This window comes from Oncorhynchus mykiss, chromosome 22 (assembly GCF_013265735.2).
Source record: "Oncorhynchus mykiss isolate Arlee chromosome 22, USDA_OmykA_1.1, whole genome shotgun sequence".
Lineage (NCBI taxonomy): Eukaryota > Metazoa > Chordata > Actinopteri > Salmoniformes > Salmonidae > Oncorhynchus > Oncorhynchus mykiss.
Window position 1 is genome coordinate 18,391,470 of NC_048586.1, and position 24,222 is coordinate 18,415,691.

The window sequence follows — 24,222 nt, forward strand, 5'->3', positions numbered from 1 at the left end:
ATTGTATTGGGACCAATGGAGTGGGTTGGAGTAGAAAGTGTTACTGGGCATGTAGACCTCTGTCCCCCATTAAATAAAAACAATATATAGATTCTATAGACCCTAGTGAGTAGTCCCAACCCCACTTTTACTTCAGCACCTAGAATAGTTTTCTTTCTATAAGCCAGTATGTATTTCATATACAGTGTATTGCATTGGGGGCATTTATTTGACCGTAATGGACATGTCACTTAAATATGAACAAATATTAATAATTGTTCGTGTTTAGACAGAAAAAAAAGCATATATCATGACTAAATAAATACATGTTAATGACACGTTTATAATATTAAATTGTGGACCTTTATTTTGAAAATTCCGTGACCCGGAAACACTTTTTTAAGTGTCTGACGAGATGCCGCTTGACGAGTGAGACCGCTATCTAACCTACTGATATTTGCAAGCGGAGTTAAAACATTGAAAATGGAAAACGTCTGTCTTGAAAGTTTAATCTTAAAGTTGCATGATGTTCAGGCAGTGAAATTCGGAACGTTCACGCTGAAGAGTGGAATAACCTCGCCGATTTATTTTGATCTCAGAGTTATTGTTTCTTACCCAACTCTCATGAACCAGGTTGGTAAAACACGTGTTTTCCATGAGTATTGGAAACCGCTATGTCGGCGTTCCCAAACTCGGTCATGGGGACCCTAATGGGGTGCACGTTTTGTTTTTTGCTCTAGCACTATACAGCAGATTCAAATTACCAAAGCTTGATTACTAGGGCAAAAAACAAAACGTGTACCCCTTGGGGTCCCGAGGACCGAGTTTGAGAAACGCTGAACTACGTCTGTTCGGAGGTAATCAAATCAAATTGTAAAATGTATGTTACGAGCTCATTAGTTGGAGTTAGTTGACTAAGTGTTTTGATGGGTTTGTTTGCCTTTAGGTGTCAAGTCTTCTTTATCAACGCGCCAAAGATGAGGACTTAAAATACAGCTCTGTGTGTGGAGTCCCATACACTGCTCTACCCTTGGCTACAATAATCTGCTCCAATCACGAGCTGCCCATGCTCATCCGAAGAAAAGAAGCCAAAGACTATGGTGCGATTTCATGATGGTCAAATTTGATTGTTCTCTTTGAGTGTTTTTTAGTTTTTTAAATTTTAATAATCCCATCAGTTCAGTCTACAGTTGGAGCTAGCAAGTGTTAGAGCATTTCATCAGTCTAAATAGATTCCAGATCTCTCATATCAGACATCCATCATGGCCACAATATGTTCCATCTCTTTATCCTAGGAACTAAGAAGATTATAGAGGGGACTATTCACCCTGGAGACACGTGTCTGATCATCGAGGATGTAGTGACCAGCGGCAGCAGCGTCATGGAGACGGCTCTGGTGCTCCAGGCGGAGGGTTTAAGGGTGACTGATGCCATCGTGTTGATGGACAGGGAGCAGGGCGGCGGGGCCATGCTGGCCAAGAGGGGCATCACGCTCCACTCCGTCATCTCCATCTCCAAACTCCTCAACACCCTGTTTCAGGCAGAGCGCATTGACTCGCTCACGGCCCAGAGCGTGTGCAGGTTCATCCAGGAGAACAACACCTACAAGCCCTCTGGTGAGGAGGAGAAGAACGGCTCGCCTGCAGCCAAAAAGCCCTGCAAGCCGGCGGAGCTGAGCTATGGAGACAGGGCCCAGCTCCAGAATACACACCCTCTGGCCGCCCAGCTCCTCAGACTGATGGAAGAAAAGAAGACCAACCTATGTGTGTCGGCAGACATGACGGGCTGCGAGGAGCTGCTGCAGCTGGCCGACTCTCTGGGGCCTCAGATGTGTGTGTTGAAGACCCACGTGGACATCCTTCAGGACTTCAGCCCAGCCTTCACCCAGTCACTCAAGGACCTGGGTCTCAAACACAACTTCCTCATCTTTGAGGATCGCAAGTTTGCCGACATCGGGAACACGGTCAAGCACCAGTATGAAGGTGATTAGTGGGCGCACTCGTTTTGCATTGCTGTGTGCCCCTCGTGGGTGGTGATTTCACTTTAAATGTGCAAACTCTTCCCACCCAGGGCCCCAGGCTATGCAAAACTAATGCGCCCCGTGTTAAAATAGACACATTGTCCAACTCCAGCAAATAAGGGGCATTGTTGTACAGCAGTTGTCCCCTTAACCTTTTGAAACATGCTTTTCAATCCTAATTCATATCTGGTTGCTATTATTTCTAAGTCTTCTGACTGTTGTGTTTTTTCCTCTATTTCTCAGGTGGGCTCTACCAGATCTCCTCATGGTCTCACATCGTTAATGCCCATGCGGTACCAGGCCCTGGGGTGGTGAAGGGGCTCAGTGCAGTGGGCCGCCCGCTGGACCGCGGCTGTGTCCTCATAGGTCAGATGAGCTCCCAGGGTTCCCTAGCAACAGGGGACTACACGCAGGCTGTGGTAAGCATAGCGCTCCAGCAAGAATTTCCTCAGAATGTTCTGTCCCTCTCTAACCTCCCACAGCTCTCTGCAATGTGTTACAATTCAGGACACAGTGTCATCTTGCAGGTTCACCGTGAAAGCCTGATTACATTCTAGTATGTTTTAATAAGGGTGTTTGCATCGGACAGTTTAACTGTAGTAATAGTTGGATTCCTTAATGTAATTCTTAATCTCTGTCATTCCATAGGTGAAAATGGCTGAGGAGCATTCTGAGTTTGTTTTTGGGTTCATCTCTGGCGCCAAGATCAGCAACAAGCCTGAGTTTGTACACATGACTCCAGGGGTGCAGATGCAGTCAGGAGGTACCACACTCTACCTGTTAACCACTTCATCCATCCTGTCCAGTGTTTTGTCATTTTCAGAATGTCCTGTTGTAAGCTATCCTTGCCACTAGATGGTGCTAGTGTCCAATAAATGAAGACTGGGTCACTTATCTTGGTTGTCTGTATTGGCTCCCTATTACCAACAGTGCACTACTTTTGACTAGAGCCCTATGGGCAAAAGTAATGCACTATGTTGAGAATAGAGTGCCATTTTGAATGCAGCCCTTGTTTTCATAGTTTTTTTTTTACCTCTTCAGCAACAAACTAGGGTGGTGTTTTCTTCAGCACCACACTGTTCATTGATCATAATCTTCATCCTTTCTGTTTCAGGAGATGGTCTGGGCCAGCAGTACTCCAGTCCTGATGATGTGATTTGTAAAAGAGGCTCTGACATCATCATCGTTGGCCGTGGTATCCTGGGGGCCTCTGATAGGGTGAAGGCTGCTGCAGAGTACAGAGAGGCAGGCTGGAACGCATACACCAAGAGACTCAACACATCTAGCCAAGGAGACGCTAAAGACTAGGGCTACATCCTAAATGGCACCTTATTCCATATATATTGCACTACTTTTGACCAGAGCCCTATGGGCCTTGGTCAAAAGTAGCGCATAGGGTGCCATTTGGATGCTGACAAGACTAGAGCAGACACCACATCGCTAATGTGAAACATGATTATTCCCTCCAACCAGCTGCTGAGACCATTCTCTTAGCCACAACTAGTTACAAAACTTGCTAAATCAACTGAACTGCGACAATGCTAATTTTAACCTTTGGCGACAGGGATATGTTTCAGTTTTTTTTTCTTCCATAGTGTTATTTTTATATAATCTAATTTGCCATTTTTTAAATGATTTGTGTTGACCAGTTATATGTAATTGTGAAATGAATTAAATAAATACATTTGCTGTAATTATCAGTTTTCTTTGAAGTCTATAAACATTTTATCAGGGGTGTTTTCTACAGATGAACAGATACAGATGGAAGGCTGTCAAAAGATTCATTCTACAAAACAAACCTTGGCATTGTGTATTAATTCATTGACATTGCAACAATCAATTGACTTGTGTTGACAACAATGTATTGGTGAACCAGTGAAGTCTTTATCCCTCTGATGATTATTTGTGATGTGCCATCCAGGTGTAGGGTTTGCTGTATACCCTAGCCATTAATAAACCGTGAATATGCTGAGCTTGTTTCATTTTATATGGTATCTCAATCAATCAAAGTATTTATGAAGCCCTTTTTAAACCAGCCGATGTCACAAAGTGCTATACAGAAAACCAGCCTAAAAACCCCAAACAGCAAGCAATGCAGATGTGGAAGCGTCTGCATCTACTTTTTACTTTGTGAAATCAAGCATAGTCTACATAACACGCCAGTCTTCGCAAGGCAAGCTCTGATGACGAGGTAAGGAACTAATTTGCAAGCCACATGATATGAAAATATGTGTAAATGACATGATGGAGGACAGAGCAGGGGGGCAGGCAGGTGGGTTTTCTCCTACCTTCAACACAGGTGAATGAAGCCACCTTTTGAATGTCCCATTCTCCACCGGTTCAGCTTGAGCACAAAGGTCAGCAAACCCTGCCATCTCATCGATTGGACCGAGCGCAAAGCACGGTTGGTTTGCATAGAGAGGGAGGGTTGGCATAATAAAGAGCTAAACTCGTCTACGTCTGCTCTCCCTCCCCTTGGCTGTTGTGTCAATATTGGACCTGAGCAACGCACCGTGCGACAGGTGTCCACTGGAGAATCCTCTCTCTTTTTAAAACCAACCTGAAAAAAAGAGGGAGCGAGAAGATAAATGGAAGGATGGCCTACCATGCCAGGAGTATATATAGGCTACCTACAACGTGCCAGACGCATTCAGTGTTACCTATAAGATGTACACAATGTGCAGGTATTACTGCTAGTGCGTTTTTAAAATGTCTTCTCACTTTTGTTTCTCCCGACAATAGATAGGCAATGGTAAGTTTATGTCGGGAAAAAAATGTGTATGTTGGATTAAATTGTGAATGACAATTTTACAGACAGGTAGGCTACATTTTTTTTGTATTGGCATCAATGTTAACCTTTGCACCTTTCCAGGTGTGTGGACGCAGCGAGAAATGGAGAGTATAACGTCGTCTGCAACTGCTTTTCCAAGACGGGATCATCATATTTCGTTTGATTTTCTGTATTTGCCTCACGTTGAGCCACACGCACAATACCTGAAGATTAAGTTTTGTTCGTTCGGCTCGCGTTAAGCAGGTACAGATTTTCTACAAAACAGAAGAGCCAAGTTCATACTGCGACATGAAGTCGTTCTCATTGATGCTGCTGTATTTTCCTGTCACAAATACAGACTTCGAACCCCGATTTTTTTTGCCAACTGGACAAGTTTAAAAAAAAATTGTGTTCTCTTGATTTATATGGATAAAGTTATGTTACCATTTTTTTGTTTTGTTTTTAGACTCTTGCTCACCACTAAATGCTATAGTTCTCTCCATGGATTTTACTATGACTAGTTATTAGACTTATATTGCCTAGTAATTTCCTTTTATTAAATACCATTAGGTTTTTTCTTTATGGACATGCTGTAATGATGATATCCAACCAGTTAGCGCCAATAGTGTCATCATTATGTCAGAGTGCACCGGGAATCAGGGAGCTGGTCATTTCTTAATTGTAGTTATCTTAATCATTAACCAGCCAAGTAACAGCCATCTGATATGGACCATCTGCTGGCTGGATCCTCAGCTGCCTGGGATCTGTACCTCTGAAGAGGCAAGGCTACTCTGTTAAATGAGCTATGAAATTCATAGGTGTCTGGACATTTATTCCAGTAAATGCAGAATGTAGCCTATAACAAACAGCTCATCATAAAAACACCATGTCATTCTCCATTGCTCATGCACTGTAAAACATGTTGCATTTCAGTTAAGCACAGGGACATCATACACTATAGGCATATCACTGCTTTGCATACGTTTCAGAAACATCTATTTTCCACCTCCGACAGTATAATTTGTAATGCCAGTTACCCCACCACACAGACACCACTTCGATGAGATGATTAACACGTGTACCTCAAGTATCTGTATAGTTCCATTCTACTTTGAGCATAACTGCAGGTAGACATTTGCATATCCAGTTTTCGTTGTATGAACGAGCCAATAAACAGCCTGGTAAAGGCTTTCCCATGTAATCATTTCTGCTCTCATGTTTCCCTACAAAGTTCCAGTAAATATTTGTTTAAAGTCAGTGTAAGGAGACCTCACAGCCCGTATTCTCATGCTAGGGACAGTTTATGCTGCAGTTACACCCTAAACCTCCAACATGACACTTCCTCAACTTACTCTACAGAGCAGTTATTGGCTCTGTAAAATATGCACACATACTATTGTTTTGTCATTCCCTGGTGTCTCAGGCAAAGTCTTCAATCTTTCAGTCTTTCATGGAGCAATATATGTTCTTATCATTTCATATCTGTTCTGTTTTATGGATAAACATGACTGGGACAAAATCACTTAACGAAAATTATTATTTGCCCTGTCTCAGCAACCTATAAAACTGTGTGGAATTCTCTCACAGATGCAAACAAATTGTGACTATTTCAATTCATTCTGACTATACAGATATAAAATCAACCTTCTCTTATCCTATTACATCATCTTAAGAGAATTATGTGTAAGATCAAATAAGCTCATTTTTTTCCCCCATGGGCTATTATTCTTTAGGTCTGTGGCTATCATAACACCCAGACAATTGTGTGTGTCTGTAGAAAAGCATGATTGCATTTGTGGTGCCTGTTCAACTGCTACCTGTTGCCTAAGTGGAGGACAAGTGTTGCCCTGTGGGCTGTGTGCTGTTTCAAATGACAGTTAAAGAGGTTGCTAATGAAATATGAAAATGCCTGGGGGTTGTTTCTCTTGTAACTGCCTGGCTTTACCTAAGCAGTGGAGCACAGAGGCTGGGAGAAGGAGGGGGAGAATCCAGGGCTCTGCAGCACCTCTCTGGGTGCGTCTGAAATGGCACCCTATTCCCTATATAGGGGACTACTTTTGTAGTCCCCTATATAGGGAATAGAGTGCCATTTCGGAGGCACCCTGTCTTGGCCTCGGGTAAATCCTGCCTGTCTGTTGCGGTTCACTCTGATGCAGAGCCAGAGCCATTCACAGAGCAGATGTCACCTGCCTGAGCTGTCATGGCCTGTTCAAATTTGTCCTTAGGAGGATTTGTTTCTATAGCAGCAGAGAGGGGAAAAACACACAGGGAGCAGGTCATTTGGTGGTGGTCTGCGTCTGCTCACTCACTGACTATTCAGGTAGCACCAACTCACGTTGAAGCAGAACACAAGACCTGTCCATTTACAACCTTATAGCAAAAAAATAGATATTTCTGATTCACATTGGACAATAAAGTTGTATTGTATGCCACTTATCTTCAGTTGAGTTGTGTCTCCTCAAGGCGATATTCTGAAGAAAGGTGCTGTAGGTGAATATTTGCACATGTTGGGATCAGTGTCTGATCAGGTATGTGTATGGATATGTCCTTGGTTCAAACGTACACAAAACATTTCCATGACATAGACTGATCAGGTGAATCCAGGTGAAAAGCATGATGCCTTGTGGATGTCACCTGTTAAATCCACTTCATTCAGTGTAGAAGGGGAGGAGACAGGTTAAAGAAGGCTTTTTAAAGCATTGAGACAATTGAGATATGGATTGTGCATGTGTGGCACTCAGAGGGTGAATGGGCAAGTCAAAAGATGTGTATTTGAATGGGGTAGAGTAGTCGGTGCCAGGTGCAATTGTTTGAGGCAAGAACTGCAACGCTGCTGTTTTTTTCCCCGCTCAACAGTTTCCGATGTGTATCAAGAATGGTCCAACACCCAAAGGACATCCAGCCACCTTGACACAACTGTGGGAAGCATTGGAGTCGACATGGGCCAGCATCCCTGTGGAATGCTTGTGTCACCTTGTAGACTCCATGCTCCGACTAATTGAGGCTGTTCTGAGGGCAAAAGGCGTACAACTCAATGTATATTCTATAGCATTATCCATCATATTTTCTAGTTGTTTGAGTGGCTCACTTGAAAATGTCTCAATGTTGACTCCGTGTATAAATACAAATCGAATAAATACAAAATAAATTTGAAGGGTAACCTGAAACTATGAATTTGTGGGCAATAGCAGCATCACTTCCTGACAATACATCAATGCTTACGCAACCTCCGTGACTAAGTCAGATAGGTACAGGCTGGAGGGCTTTGTTACCATGGAGAAACTGGATCCTGAGAAACAGTCTGCCTCACTTACACCACACAGTTATCACACGTACACATGTTGCCCTATAGAGGGGCATTGATTTAAAAAATAAATGAAGGGGGATAATTGTGATAGCTAAAGTTGTCTCTAGCCTGGTTCATCTCACATCACTCTATGGTTTATTAGCCGAAACGTGTAAGATACAATGAATGGATACGAGAAAATGCTGTGAGGGAGAAAAAAAAACAGATGTTCAAACAATGTTGTTTGCTCTGGTTGCTGCCTGGTTGACTGGTTCTTCCAACCTGAACCTCTGCCAACTGTGTACAAGTTGGCTACTCAGGATGGCAAACATAGTGCCAGCATTGCTAAATGAAGTGGTCAACCTGTCGAAGTGCAGTGGACCATAGATTGACATTTCTATGCGTTCTCTCTTTTTATCCAACACAAATAATATATTAAATAGTATCTATAATATCTGAAATAAAATATAAAGGTATTTGTAGCCAGAGTCAAATTAATATAGACTTGCCAACACTTTTCCAATGCACAATAAGTAAATATTCATTGTTATTGTGAAAAGCATCTGAAATGATCATATTTCACAGGTTCCATTTCATTTATAAACATAGAAATGGTACAACCGATCATTTAAAAGTTTCATGAGCAATATCCCCTCTATCAGAGACCCGTGAGACCAGAGCAGAAGAATAGACTAGCCTACTACTTTCCTACTACTGCTGTAAAGGAGATAAAGATTCAAAGTAGAGTTCTGAGCCTTTTACTGTAGTAAAATGTATGTGTCAGATGCAAATAGGGACAGCTGAATTTCCAAGTGAAATTAGGCTTCAGCTGATGAGCTGACAAATCTAATCTATCCAATGGGGGATCAAAGGCCAGCAGATGGGTGACTACTGCTCTGTCACCATGTCCACCTGCCCCAGGGCAAACAAGGCCACACAGGTAAGACAGAACAATGAACCCACCCCACTCAAAGGGGCTGCTGTACACACAAGAAATGAAGCATATAGGCACACACACGTGGCCACACACGGAGACAACAGAAAAGGGTATAACTACCATAAAAACACATTTACAGAGGACCCATCCAAGTCTGAAGTCTGAATACTTTCAATTTCCATCAGCAAGTATATTTAAGTCTACCACAGCTTTGGGGTCAATTCCATTTCAATCCAGTCAATTCAGGAAGTAAACTGAAATTCAAAATGTCCAAGTCTCATTCCCAACCGGCACCCTATCCCTTAGTGCGCTACTTTTGACCAGTGCCACAAGTCTCTGGTCAAAAGTAGTGCACTTTATAGGCAATAGGGAGGCATTTGGGATACCACCCAAGAGTTAGGCCAACAACCTTCTAAAGCCCTCACCTAGTGAATTTGTTCATAAAAATACAATACTATTATGCATACTGTATTCACAGACTCCTCTTCCTATTATAACACCACCTGACCTGACCATATGTCTCTATGATATGTTGCCTCACTTCAAATGTGTCATCATCATATTTACAGCCTATTATCACCAGTCGCTGTAATGAACTGTTGTGCCACGAGATGTCACTGCAGGCAGGTATTATTGCAAGTTGACTGACATGACTAGGTTCCATTTGTATTATTATACTAAGAATCCAGATCATGAAGTAACACTGCAATATCCAAGCGCCTCCTTAAATAAAATATGATACACATTTATAAGTCAACCATCCGTATTGATGAGAAGATCCACAGATCCACATTCCATTCATAAGCTCCACAAAGGCACAGAAACTATTTGGACCCATTGACAACTCAGCAACTGAAAAACACTGACATCATAGAACAATCTGCATTGTAAATGGATGAGAACTGAGTGCTACCAGGAACATGTCAGAATCTTTTCTCACGTTCCTTTCAATTAATATGACGACAATAGATTTAGCATGAACAACAATAGGTATCAAAAGGGTTATACATTTAAAATGCTTTCTTTCAACCATATGAAGTATAAACATGATCCAACATGAAAGAATATGAATTATTCCTGAAAAGAAAATCTGTCTGTTTCTCATTTTGTTTCCAATGAGAGATGACAGTGGTGCCATGTTGGGTGCTGTACGGTGGCATGGGTAGAGGCAACCACACATTGGTGCCCTTGTACCCACCTCTGGGGTTAATCTCCAAGAATTCTGCCATTATCCCCAATTTCCAATCAAACTGTCGTGTCAGTGTGTTGCTATTGTGGCCGGTTCATCAGGCAGGCACAGGCTCTGGGTGCAATTTTGATGAGTCAGTGGATCTAAGCTTCCCACAATAGGCCTCTGGAGCCTCCACAATGGTGTGGACTAATGCACGCTTTCAGCCTGCCGCTGCTGAGTATGCAAGGCTTGTGTGAAAGCGGCAGTAAACGAGGGGCTTGGTAGTATAAAAACAGAAGTGAGGGCCTAGGACTCGACATTGTTACACTGGATCTGTTCCACCTCAGTACTCTCTGTAAGTATTCACACTACCTAGGTAGAATGTGAACATCTGATTCCTGTGCATCGGCGTGCCAACCAGTGGGATTGATTACATCCAGTATGGGAGATATACATTTGATATTTGTATCTGATATTTCCCCAGTGCAAACTGAGAGCTCAACTCATTCAACATGAGTTGTTTGGTGCTTCGCACCTTGCTCAGGAATCAATGTTCACTTTCATGTATAGCTAGCTACCAGAGAACCCAGAGTGAAGCTCTCCATTTTAGCCTAGTTTCCTCATCTCTAGTCTTCCTTGTCCCCCTTTGGTAGAGAGCAACCTCACGGTGGAAGTAGCAGCCATGAACACTCAGCAGATGGAGCAGATGGGCCAGTTCAAGATCACTGTCTGGGAGGAGGAGAACTTCCAGGGAAAGCGTTGTGAGTTCCTGCTGGAGTGTCAGAACATCATGGAGAGGGGATTCCAAAAGATCCGCTCCATCAAGGTCGAGAACGGACCGTAAGTCTCTCTTTGGATGTCTACACCAGCCTAAAACAGAGGAGCTGTACTACATTACTGGTAGAGTAGTAATGTAGTATTACTATATTAGATCCATGGTTGTTGTTTGGTCAATCAATGGTATTGAGGATTTTTAGCTCATAGGTTGTGTTTGAGTAGAAAGTGAGAAATATGGTCATTGTAACATTCATTTCTAGCCTTAGTTCCTCTCAGAAGCTAAAATATACTTGATATATTATATATATATTATATTCTACATTGCAGTTGTATTGTACTGTTGTGAACCTGCCCTCAGTTGATAAGCAAAGCTTGGTATGACAATGCTACATTTCGTTATCATTATCATGTCCACTCAACACTTGATAGCCTGATTTGGGCAATCTGTGTGCAATATAGTTTATGTATCATTTTTACATGGTTTGGACCAAATGTTATAGCTGAACGCAATACATGAGATAATCGATTTGTGCGCGTTATTAACCTTAAATGTAGCTCATTGTTTTGTTTCTGTCAGTCAGTCAAAGTAGACTACTGTTGTAATCTCCATTGAGTCCCAGCTGCCGGCCTTGTGTTCTGTTCAAGCGGCTGACTGGCGATCTGATAATGGTCCAAAGGCGCAGCATGTGGTGTTTGCTTTGGCCCTTTGTCCCGTAATCAACACAGCGCTCTGTGCCATGGGGCGTTACACTTTTGTTAACTAACCTGGCACTCCATTTTCTCTCTTTCTCTCTTTCTTTCTCATTCCCTCTTTCCCCCTGCCTGTCGTTTAGCTGGGTGGGTTTTGAGTACCCTGAGTTCCAGGGCCAGCAGTTCATCCTTGAGAAGGGAGACTACCCCCGTTACGAGGCTTGGAGCGGAAACAGCAGTTACAGGACCGAGCACATGCTTTCCTTCAGACCTATTAAGTGTGCTGTAAGTTCCTCCCACACAAATGTCATTTCAAGGATAAAGAAAAGCGCCCATCTGAAGCATATTTCGGAATGAAGCACAGTAATAGTAGTAATGTTTTAGGTTAAGGTTAATATATTCACATATGATGCTTGTGTTTATAATTGATCATGGTACAATCATACCACAATTCTCAAATCCATCCGTTTTGGATTTTCCCCAAAATCTCTACAATATGATGAGGCCATATGAAAACGAATCAAGGCTCCTGCACCTCTATCAACAGAACCACAGTGACAGCAAGGTGACTCTGTACGAGTGTGAAGACTTCCAGGGGCGCAAGTTCGAGATGTGCGATGACTACCCCTCTCTACAGGCTATGGGCTGGTGCAGCAAGGAGGTGCCCTCAATTAAAGTCAACTCCGGAGCGTGAGTCTTTTCTTATTCCTGTAACCTATGTATGCTGCCGTTACAAACACTCTAGGCTCTGATACGTAGACTACATTGACAAAGACATAACCACCCAAGACGATTGGTTTTGTACATTTCATAACAGCTTAGGACTGCACCCGGTCACATGTTACCTACATAGCAGCCTCATATAGTTTGTGTGATAAGAGTCCCATTAGAAAAATGATCAAGTGAAAAACATGTGCCCTTCTCTTCACAGCTGGGTGGCCTATCAGTTCCCCGGTTACCGTGGCTACCAGTACATCCTGGAGAGAGACAGACACCAGGGAGAGTACAGACACTACAATGAGTACAGCACCCAGGCTCACACCAACCAGGTCCAGTCTATCCGCAGAATCCAGCACTAAGTCCACTTGACACTATCCTCCAGCGGCTACCATGTACTGACCATGACATATATTAAAAATAGGCAATAAAGGCTTTATTCAAACTACGGAAACAGAGTGCTTGTGGCAATTCCTTGCTTAAAAAAAAACGGACTCTTGATCAGGACATATTGCTAGCTATCTAGCTGTTTAAAAGCCCGTGGTAGAGTCTTACCAACCCATTGCCACAGCGGCTAGCTGTGTATACTCCAACACAAGTGAATCACAAAGGCATTTCATGACCTGACAAATACATCAATACATAAACCAGGGTAAATACCACCTTTCTGTTAGGATAGGATGTATATTGTTCTTGTCAGATTGTATCTTATTTCCAATAAACAAAAGCAAGAGATCACTATTGTTTCCACCATTTGTTATTGCAATGTTGTGTTTTGTCGTAGCCTACCATGAAGCCTATACAAAAAAAGAGGGGTTGGGGGCTAAACTGGGGCGTCAAAGGACCACCTTTCTTTTACTGTGACAACAATCAAAAGAGCCATAAAACTTTACCAAACGAAATCGACAATATATGCCACATACATGCCCCTGGAGGCAATGGATCGACCCCCAGTTACGACACTCACTTTCTCTGACATATCCCTCTCTGCCTTAAAGGTAGGCTATCAATAAAACTTGAAAATACCTTTCAAATATGTTTTTTAAAAAGAACAAAGAAATAAACAATATGTTTCTGTGCTTAAGCCTTGAAATAACATACACTACACGCCCAAAAGTATATAGACACCCCTTCAAATGAGTGGATTCAGCTATTTCAGCCACACCCATTGCTGACAGGTGTATAAAATACGAGCACACAGCCATACAATCTCCATAGACAAACACAGGCAGTAGAATGTCCCATACTAAAGCGCTCAGTGACATTCAATGTGGCACATTCATAGGATGCCACCTTTCCAACAAGTCAGTTCGTCAAATGTCTGCCCTGCTAGAGCTGCCTCAGTCAACTGTAAGTGCTGTTATTGTGAAGTGGAAATATGTAGGAGCAACAACGGCTTGTGTGGTAGGCCACACAAGCTCACAGAAATGGATCGCCAAGTCCTGAAGAGCACATAAAAAGAATCTGTCCTTGGTTGCAACACTCACTACTGAGTTCCTAAATGCCTCTGGAATCAACGTCAGTAGAAGACCTGTTCGCCGGGAGCTTCATGAAATGGGTTTCCATGGCCAAGCAGCCGCACATAAGCCTAAAATCACCACGAGCAATGCCAAGCGCAGGTTTGAGTGGTGTAAAGCTCACCACCATTGGACTCTGAAGAAGTGGAAATTCTCTGGAGCGATGAATCACGCTTCACCATCTGGCAGTCCAACAGACGAATCTGGGCTTGGCAGATGCCAGGAGAACGCTACCTGCCCCAATGCATAGTGCCAACTGTAAAGTTTGGTGAAGGAGGAATAATGGTCTGGGGCTGTTTTTCAGGGTTTGGGCTAGGCCCATTAGTTCCAGTAAAGGGAAACCGTAATGCTACAGCATACAATGACATTCTAAACGATTCTGTGCTTCCAACTTTGTGGCAACAGTTTGGGGAAGGGCCATTCCTGTTTCAGCATGACAATACCCCTGTGCACACAGCATGGTCCATACAAAAATGGTTTGTCTAGATCAGTGTGGAAGAACTTGACTGGCCTGCACAGAGCCCTGACCTCAACCCCATCGAACACCTTTGGGATGAATTGGAACGCAGAATGCGAGCCAGGCCTAATTGCCCAACATCAGTGCCCGACCTCACCAATGCTCTTGTGGCTGAATGGAAGCAAGTTCCCGCAGCTATTTTCCAACTTCTAGTGGAAAGACTTCCCAGAAGAGTGGAGGCTGTTATAGCAGCAAAGGGGGGGGGGACCAACTCCATATTAATGCCCATGATTAATGCCCATATGAATGAATGAAGGCAGAAGGCTCTCAATCTGAAATGAAGTAGGCTTCTCTCCAAACCTGGCCCAAGGCGACTAACATGCAGCCAGACAATGTGAGTTGTCCAAGGTGCTGACCACTGCAGCCATGACAAACTAATTTAAGACCAAATAAATTATTTAAATTGGGGGATAGCCCCGCTATGTTAGGGTCAGGCTATCGTTGAGACTGCCATTGCATGATAAGGCTAACACATTTGCCAAGTTGTGTATAATATATGCATGTTTTCTTGAACCGGATTACGTTTTAAATCACACTTGCTACATCCTTATTGAATGTTTGTTTGCTGTGTCGTCTGACAGTTCAGGTCCAGGACATTCAATTCCGCGTTAGCCTACACACCCAGAGACTTGCTCATGAACCGCAGACCGGTAAAAGACACAGGCCCACACCCAGTCCAGGATCTTTTAATAAATGTTCAACTATACACACCTTTCCCAAATACACATTTCTATCCCGACTGATTAAAACGGCCGCACAGTGCAGAGGAGCTTGGCAGTCGTTTCGGATGGTGGGGGAATAGGTTAGGCCAGTGTTGCTTGTGTTTCAATCCCGAAAAACTGGTAAGTCCAACGATGAGTAAGAGAAGATATAAATAGTTTTTAGGTAGCCTAGCACTCTCTTTGCCTGTGAACGAGTCGGGAATTATTTTAAATGCAGGAGGCACTGCACTTGTCTTGGCTTCTCACCATCGATTTACTGTGCGCACATAGGAATGGTCTCATTTTGTAATCAGATGTATACAATTATATAGGTATTTCTGTGGGATTGCTTTACAGTCAATATACTTTATCTAAAGTGTTATTGAAGGGTGGAATCCTAATTTGAGATTCGTGCATAACTACCACCACTGACAATATGATTTATGCGCACATGTGTCAAATTATGATTCGAAGAGTTTTAGAGCCTATCGTTTGTTTGAATTGACAAATATTCATTTGAAACTATAAGGACACTATAAGGACATCAAAACTGGAACTATAACTTGGAACACACCAGAACGGGACAATAATATTTAATTCAAACCTTTCGAAAATGATCTTGCATTCGAGGCTTGTTTTAAGTTGCCTGCGACCTGTTTAAAGACTCAGGCAGCTAAAGCAAGTCTGGGACGCCAGACACAACTCTTCTGAGAGCAGCAGCAGCGGAACGCGTGGAGAGAGAGGCGTGGTGGGGACGTGGAATATTATCGCCTACTCCATGAGTCATATAATAGCCTTGCTTAGCAGTCACATACATACTCTCTGGTCTCATATCGTTTGCTCCTGTTATCTTTGCCCTAGACAACTATGACTTGATAACACATTTTCGTGAAAATATTACATTTGCATCAATGCATGTTGATTTACAAGAAATGTAATATGTTGTGTTTATTATGTGCATTTAATTATTGTCCGGTGTTGTGATTAGAAATACGTATTATGAAGTTGGTAAAAGTATCATAAAACGTGTACAAAATCTACAATTTGCTGTACATTTTGCATGTCCATGGCATATGACAGCTAATAAAGTGTTTGCCTTAAATACTGTCATTCCCTTTTTATTACACTTACTCACTGCATATTTTCACAGCTGATCTCATTAATGTTATCTGCCCACAGTGTATATTTCTTCATATTCCTTAGGCTAGGACTAGGCCACGTTTATATGGATACAGTTATTGTATTTCAAGGAAAATCTTAATAAAGAAAATGCATTGTCATTATTATAAAAATACTTATTATTATTTCTTATTAGTATACGAAGCCTCTGTATTATTAGGCATATTCATGATAATGGGTATGTCTCTGAGTATGATTGGGATTCCTTATATTATTATTACTAGGCCTATTGTTGTTATTATTATTTGTAGGCCTATTGTTGTTATTGTTATGCTATTATTAGGCTAATGGGCTTTTTGTGGATCATGGATGGGGTCTTGGGAGGCAGCTTGGACGCTCGTCCTTGCAGGATTGCTTTTGATTAATAGAGAATTGTTCTCTCGTGGCTTTACATCGATAAACATAATTTAAGATATTGTTTTAGATTCAGCCTCATTACACTCCGATTGTATATAGCCTTATGCCTATAAACATAAGGTCGGTGATACATTTTTCTTGTTTTCCCAGGTGCATTGAGGCGTGTTTTTAAGGTCAATATTATTTTCATACATGAAATAGGCCTCTGTGTTTGCAAAGAGGTAAAGAGGCGGAAAAGAGAGGGGATCTGAACTGGTTTTCCATGTCAAACACTTCAATTCTCCATAGAAACTCTGATCTTAACGCGGAAACTTTATTAAACCCTGATGGTGGATTGATAAGACCGAATTTCTCTCGGATCTTTTTATTGTGGAGACCGGGGAGAGATGACAGAGGCAAATTGCTCTTTTAATTAAAGCAATGCACCAGAGGAAATTGCTGTCTGAATATTGTCTCCGAGATGGGGTTTGTGACAGTTGCCTGGAAACTTCAATCTGTCCCACATTTATTCCAGATCACAGTTATGAGATAAAGTTTAATAAAAATCTTTGCCCGAATGAAATCCAACCCTTTCTTGAACAACAGCTACAATGAGACAGAACTGCGGAGGAAACCTTATGTTTAACATGTATCTCTCAGGTTCGTGCTTTTGTACGTGACATTGAAAATATTATTTATTTATAGACTATTCAGATGAGGGAAATCGTCTTTATTCCTTCGGTAGTGATTCTGCTTCTAGCTAGCGATTGCTCTGCCTTTTCAATCTGTAACCTGTCTCCTCTTTTGTCGGAAATCGGATATCCTCTTTCCTGAACGCGTTTCCTGGCTTCAGCCGTAAAGCTTGGAGGAAAAAAACTACAAATATTAGAAAACCGAGCATTAGAGACTAGATTATAAAATGAAACCATAGCTTTTTAAGGCTTTTTTATAATATTTTCAATCTGAAGATAGATATTTCAAAGTGGAATAAGGATATAGTTTGCAGAATTTTCTAATGTTTCATTGTATTTTAACATAATTTTGCAATGAAAACTTATTTTACATTAATATATGCTATATTTTCAAATAATATTGGTTTAATAACATATTTATTTGTGTTAATGACCGGTCTATTGCAGATCCAACAGAAAATCTGTTGAAAGAAAGCAAAGGTGCATCCTGGAGTCCCATAAACACAGGAGTGCAAAAAGGTAAGAAATTGTTTACATTTTGTATTTATTATATGCATCCCAACCCAACATTATAGTTATTCAGAGCATTTTTAAGAATTAATATAAGCGTTTACCTTTTAATAATTGTAATAATCTACCGTCCATAGAAACACTGCCATTGATTTGATTTAGAGATAATTAATCACATGAAAGAAAATGATAACACGCTTAAAAAAGTGTTCTACAAGAGTGGACAATAAATACGTCATTGGGTTGTTTGTGAACTAGGCACATTTTTTTTTACAAATCGTTTTCTTTCTTGCTTTTGTAATTGTAAAACATAGACATCGAGGAAATTGAACCAAATTATTGTCCAACTACTGCTAGGTTATCGACATAATAATGTACACTTATTTTGGAAATAAAGTTAAATACATTTTTCAAATAGCCTATCAAAGGATGAATGCTTATTTTCCTGTATTGTCACCGTCACACATGTGTACTATTATGTGTTATTTTGATTAGGCAGTGGACAGATTCAGCTATGGCAGTTTCTCCTCGAACTCCTGTCAGACAGCGCCAACATGTCCTGCATCGCCTGGGAAGGGACGAATGGAGAATTCAAGCTAATTGAACCAGATGAGGTGGCCCGGCGATGGGGCGAGCGCAAAAGCAAGCCCAACATGAACTACGACAAACTCAGCCGCGCATTGCGGTACTACTATGACAAAAACATAATGACAAAGGTCCATGGGAAGCGATATGCTTACAAGTTCGACTTTCACGGGTTGGCTCAGGTTTGTCAACCCTCATCAACAGAGCAAGCTCTTTATAAATTCCAGAGTAATTTTGCCCCCATTCCCTTTTCAGGGATTTCAAAGCTAAACCTGGTTGGTCCAGGCGTCGGTTCGTCTGGATTCTCTTATTGGCCGGGGTCGCCGCCGACTCTCTACCACAGTCACAACCTCCAACCCCCGGGACCGTTTGGTTCTGTGTCTGCCTCGCACATCAGCTGCGTCAACAACATCAACAACCTGAATAACATCAATAACCACTACAATTGACTCCTATTAACTCTACCAATAACGTTGTTAAAAAAGGCCTAATCATAATTCACAATGGTAGCTGAAGGCGCGCGCCTTTTTAAATTAGGTCTCTGAATTATGATTTTTCCTCTTGTGGACCAACATTTTTTTTTAAATCCTCAATAAATGGGCCTATGGGAAAATCATGAATCATTTATGGAGTGTTTAAAATTTAAACACATGCTTTTAAAAAAATATATATATGAAGCCTATATCAAACAAAATCTAGATTAAGAACCATTGTCTTGCCTATGTTTCTCTCGTTGATAAAACATTAAGAAAACGTTCTCGAACGTTGCAGATATAAATACGACAAATAGACCAGACGTAATTTCCTTATTCTACATGTCAGAGATGCATGTTTTCGCTACCCGGACGTTGCAAAACGTTGCGTCCTACTGAACGCATTCCTGGTGTCTGCAAGAGATTGTCTGGCTTCTAGCGCCTCCAGGTGGCTATTAATTCGGCATATAAATACTGATTTGATCTCAAATAAGCTTGCAGTGTACTTTTCAATGTAGAGATATTACTGCGACTCTAAAAACATTATGGAGATACAGATATATCGTCACTTTAAATAGCCTTCGTTATGTAGATGTAGCCTACACAGGCAGTTTACAATGCAGTGCAGGTGTCTACTAGATTACGACAACAAAAGGGGTTTCCTTTTCGTTTTCTTACGTTTTCTTTATAGCCTATTTTTACATTTGACACACAGATTCGACATTTTTATGCACGGAAAAAAATACATAGATTGTTCGATTAACACTTAAAACCTCTTAGAAATGATCTTTGAAATTGTAGGCAAATTTTTCCGAAAAGCTATATCCACCAATTTTTCACATTTGTGTTTTTCATCGGAAATGATTGCTTATTGGTACCTTAATTTATGTGTAAAATAGTACTGTTCTCAGATTTTCTTGTGTTTGATTATTATACTTTTTTTGCAAAATGTTATACATCCATTGTTTAGCTGGAATGGAATGTTCATATCCTGTCAAACGGAAAATGTAGGCTAATTGGTTTACATACAGAACTCATATTACTGTATGAAAAAAAGTTGATTTAAAAAATATGTATGTTGTGCCCTAAATGTATAATTTGTACATTTATTTATACACATTTTTGTTACTTGTTACATTTGACTCTGTAAAACCTAGCAGTACTACCTATTTCCCTGAGAGTGAGGCGCATATGTAGCATTTTGAAAAACACGTAATTATTTGTCTCTGAAATGAAACCATCAAGTGATAGATTTTGAACAAATACATATCTGTCATTGAACAACCCCATGCCATGATTAGATAGATATAGTGAAAAAACCCACTAACCTCTTTCATAATATGTTTAAACAATAAAAGCTAATTTACCAACATTTCTGAAAATGGGTAGGTCTATATAACGTTTTGGAATTAAACTCTTCACATGTACCTATTCCATTACATCTTCATCGTTCTCTTGTTGTTATCCTACTGTAGCCTATAAAATGAACATGTTATTGAATACATCGAGTGTCATTTGTACAGTGGTTGATTGTCATTTGTTAAGGTTTAGGCATGCATGCTATTAGGCCTATTGTAGCCTAGATTTGTGACATTTTGTGAACTTAGCATGTTATTTTACATGCATTTTATTTTTGCAGAATTATCACAGAATGTATGAAAATGTGCACAAGACCATCATTATCCTCATTAGAATTTGCAGATGATTTTTCCAAGTGCGCAACAGATCTTTCGCTCTCAGCTTGGTTGAGGATCTTATGGTGACGTATAATTAAGCCTACATTATTTTAAGCCACACAGGGGCGCGGCGTCATACTGTTTCCATAACATTTATATTACATTTAAATGATCTACATTTAAAAACATGACCCACTGTTCCATGTGCTATTCCGTTTTGAGGGAGAAACGTTTTGTGTTACTTTAAATCTAGACAAAAATGAAGTAGGGCTATTTCAAAATATTTTTTCACCTTCATTGCTGTGGATCAGGTCATTGGACACATTTACAGTGCCTTCAGAAAGCATTCACACCCCTTGACTTTTTCCACATTTTGTTTTGTTACAAAGTAGGATTATGATGGATTCAATTGTCATTTTTTTCATTGTCAAAAAACAACCCAAAATACTCTGTAATGTAAAAAATAAAAAAATAAAATGAAAACACTACTACTGTATGTCTTGATTAGATAAGTATTCAACCCCCTGAGTCAATACATTTTAGAATCATATTTGGCAGATGTGAGTCTTTCTGGGCGAGTCTCTAAGAGCTTTCCTCACCTGGATTGCATAACATTTGCCCATTATTCCTTTCAAAATTCTTCAAGCTCTGTCAAATTGGTTGTTGACCATTGATAGACAACCATTTTTAGGTCTTGCTATAGATTTTTAAGCAGATTTAAGTCAAAACTGTAACTCGGCCAGTAAGGAAAATTCACTGTCTTCGAGGTAATCAACTCCTGTCTAGATTTGGCCTTGTGTTTTAGGTTATTGTCCTGCTGAAAGCTGAATTCATCTTCCAGTGTCTGATAGAAAGCAGACTGAACCAGATTTCCTCTAGGATTTTGCTTGTGCTTGTGCTTAGATTCATTCCATTTATTTTTTTATCCCGAAAAACTCCCCAGTCCTTAACGATTACAAGCATACCCATAACACGATACAGCCACTATTATGCTTGAAAATATGTAGAGTGGTACTCAGTAATGTGTTATATTGGATTTGCCCCGAACATATCACTTTGTATTCAGGACAAAAAATGAATTGCTTTGCCACATTATTTTGAATTATTACCTTAGTGTCTTGTTGCAAACAGGATGCCTGTTTTGGAAGATTTTTTTTCTGTACAGGCTCCATTCTTTTCACTCTGTCATTTAGGTTATTATTGTGGATTAACTACAGTATATTGATGGTATGGGTCAACATGCATTCCATGTCAGATTGCCTATATCTGGTAAAGAATTACTTCACATAAGCTTGTATGTAACCTAAACCTACATCTAGACATGCAGTGCTGTCAGTGGTTTGAGATCCAGAGAAACAACTATTGACTCGTTGTCTGTGGAGCCCATTTGAAGTCATAGATGGAGAATGCCTCCCACATGGTTGCATATTGTGAGGAGGCTGATAAGAACATGGCAGTGTATGTGTGTGTGACCTGTATATCAATAGAGCCATCTATTGATGTCAGGCAGGCAGCGCTCGAAACACCAGACCCATTTCAAATACCCGGTCTCTTCTCCCTCTGTCTGCACATTGACAGACCAACAGAGGCCAAGGCATGATCTCAGTTTCTCTCTATTCTTGTTCTCACACTATAGAACACTTAAAGGAAATGTCCCTATAACAATGACATTCACTTTCAAAATATTAAAAACGGAGCACAAGCAAGATATGTATACCGATCTAAACTGTTTAAAGCTATGCTAAAACCTACAAAAAAATGTAATAGACAGTACCAGTCAAAAGTTTGGATACACCAACTCATTCCAGGGGTTTTCTTTATTTAGATTCTTCAAAGCCACTATTTCCCTTGAGGACATCTTTGCACACTCTTGGCATTCTCTCAACCAGCTTCAAGACCTGGAAAGAAAATCAGTTGTGTTGTGACACGGTAGGGGTTGTATACAGAAGACGTTTTTTTAATAAGGCTAAGTCCATATTATGGCAATAACAGCTCAAATAAGTAAAAATAAATTACAGTCTACCATTACTTTTAGACAGGTCAGTCAACCCGGAAAATTTCTATAACTTTGAAAGTTTCTTCAAGTGCAGTCGCAAAAACCATCAAGCGCTATGATGAAACTGTCTCTCATGAGGACCGCCACAGGAAGGGAAGACGCAGAGTTACCTCTGCTGCAGAGGATAAGTTCATTAGAGTTACCAGCCTCCGAAATTGCAGCACAAATAAATGAGTTACAGAGTTCAAGTAACAGACACATGTCAAAATCAACTGTTCAGAGGAGACTGTGTGAATCAGGCCTTCATGGTCAAATTGCTGCAAAAGGACAACAATAACCACTACTAAAGGACAACAATAATAAGAAGAGACTTGCTTGAGCCAAGAAACACAAGCAATGGAATTTAGACCTGTGGAAATCTGTCATTTGGACTGATGAATCCAAATTTGAGATTTTTTGGTTCCAACCGCTGTGTCTTTGTGTGGTTCCCACCATGAAGCATGGAGGTGTGATGGTGTGGGGGTACTTTGCTGGTGACACTGTCAGTTATTTCTTTAGAATTCAAGGCACACTTAATCAGCATGGCTACCACAGTATTCTGCAGTGATATGCCATCCTACGAAGCAGCTACCTGGCCAGGCTCCGTAGACGTGCACATCACACACCACTCCCGAGTATATTACTAGCCAATGTCCAGTCTCTTGACAACAAGGTAGACAAAATTTGAGCCAGGGTTGCCTTCCAGAGAGACATCAGAGATTGTAACATCCTATGTTTCACGGAAACATGGCTCTTTTGGGATATGCTGTCGGAATCGTTCAGCCACCGGGCTTCTCCATGCATCGCGCCGACAGAGCTAAACACCTCTCTGGGAAAAGGAAGGGCGGGGGTGTATGCTTTATGATTAATGACTCATGGTGTAATCATAACAACATACAGGAACCCAAGTCCTTCTGCTCACCCGATCTAAAATCCCTTACAATGCACAATGCAGATAGCCCAGTCAGCAAATGTGCGGGAGCACTGGTTGGTCGGCCCAATTGAGGAAGAATGTACATGAATGTATAGTTAAAGTGACGATGCATATATGATAAACAGAGAGTAGCAGCAGCGTAAAAAGAGGGGTGGGGGGGGCACACAATGCAAATAGTCCAGGTAGCCATTTTATTACCTGTTCTGGAGTCTTATGGCTTGGGGGTAAAAATTGTTGAGAAACCTTTTTGTCCTAGACTTGGCACTCCGGTATCGCTTGCCATGCGGTAGTAGAGAGAACAGTCTATGACTGGGGTGGCTGGGGTCTTTGACAATTTTTAGGGCCTTCCTCTGACACCGCCTGGTGTAGAGGTCCTGGATGGCAGGCAGCTTAGCCCCAGTGATGTACTGGCTTGCAGTCAGAGGCCGAGCAATTGCCATACCAGGCAGTGATGCAACCAGTCAGGCAGGATGCTCTCGATGTTGCAGCTGTAGAACCTTTTGAGGATCTCAGGACCCATGCCAAATCTTTTTAGTTTCCTGAGGGGGAATAGGCTTTGTCGTGCCCTCTTCATGACTGTCTTGGTGTGTTTGGACTCTAGTTTGTTGTTGATGTGGACACCAAGGAACTTGAAGCTCTCAACCTGCTCCACTACAGCCCCATCGATGAGAATGGGGGCGTACTCGGTCCTCCTTTTCCTGTAGTCCACAATAATCTCCT

At 41.2% G+C, this 24,222-nt stretch overlaps 3 protein-coding genes across 4 annotated transcripts; all 3 read left to right on the forward strand.

The window, feature by feature from the left end:
- The first annotated feature begins 367 nt into the window (after positions 1–367).
- On the forward strand, positions 368–3,971 carry LOC110501533 (uridine 5'-monophosphate synthase). 2 transcript variants are annotated; one of them, XM_021579177.2, is made up of 6 exons: positions 368–612; positions 926–1,079; positions 1,275–1,961; positions 2,243–2,418; positions 2,648–2,762; positions 3,114–3,971. In XM_021579177.2, the coding sequence occupies exons 1-6, from the start codon at positions 463–465 to the stop codon at positions 3,305–3,307; spliced, it is 1,476 nt and encodes a 491-aa protein (XP_021434852.2). In that variant the 5' UTR covers positions 368–462; the 3' UTR covers positions 3,308–3,971. The 2 variants fall into 2 exon arrangements, with proteins under 2 accessions (XP_021434852.2, XP_036814813.1); XM_036958918.1 differs by lacking the exon at positions 368–612 and adding an exon at positions 681–836.
- A 6,440-nt stretch (positions 3,972–10,411) lies between these two features.
- LOC110501534 (beta-crystallin A2) lies at positions 10,412–13,085 on the forward strand. The gene is made up of 5 exons (XM_021579178.2): positions 10,412–10,518; positions 10,817–11,003; positions 11,774–11,915; positions 12,178–12,320; positions 12,562–13,085. The coding sequence occupies exons 2-5, from the start codon at positions 10,846–10,848 to the stop codon at positions 12,707–12,709; spliced, it is 591 nt and encodes a 196-aa protein (XP_021434853.1). The 5' UTR covers positions 10,412–10,518; positions 10,817–10,845; the 3' UTR covers positions 12,710–13,085.
- Positions 13,086–15,239: 2,154 nt separating this feature from the next.
- LOC110501535 (protein FEV) lies at positions 15,240–19,041 on the forward strand. The gene is made up of 3 exons (XM_021579179.2): positions 15,240–17,257; positions 17,737–17,808; positions 18,295–19,041. Exons 1-3 carry the CDS (start codon positions 17,209–17,211, stop codon positions 18,831–18,833), a joined length of 660 nt encoding a protein of 219 aa, XP_021434854.1. The 5' UTR covers positions 15,240–17,208; the 3' UTR covers positions 18,834–19,041.
- Positions 19,042–24,222: the final 5,181 nt, after the last annotated feature.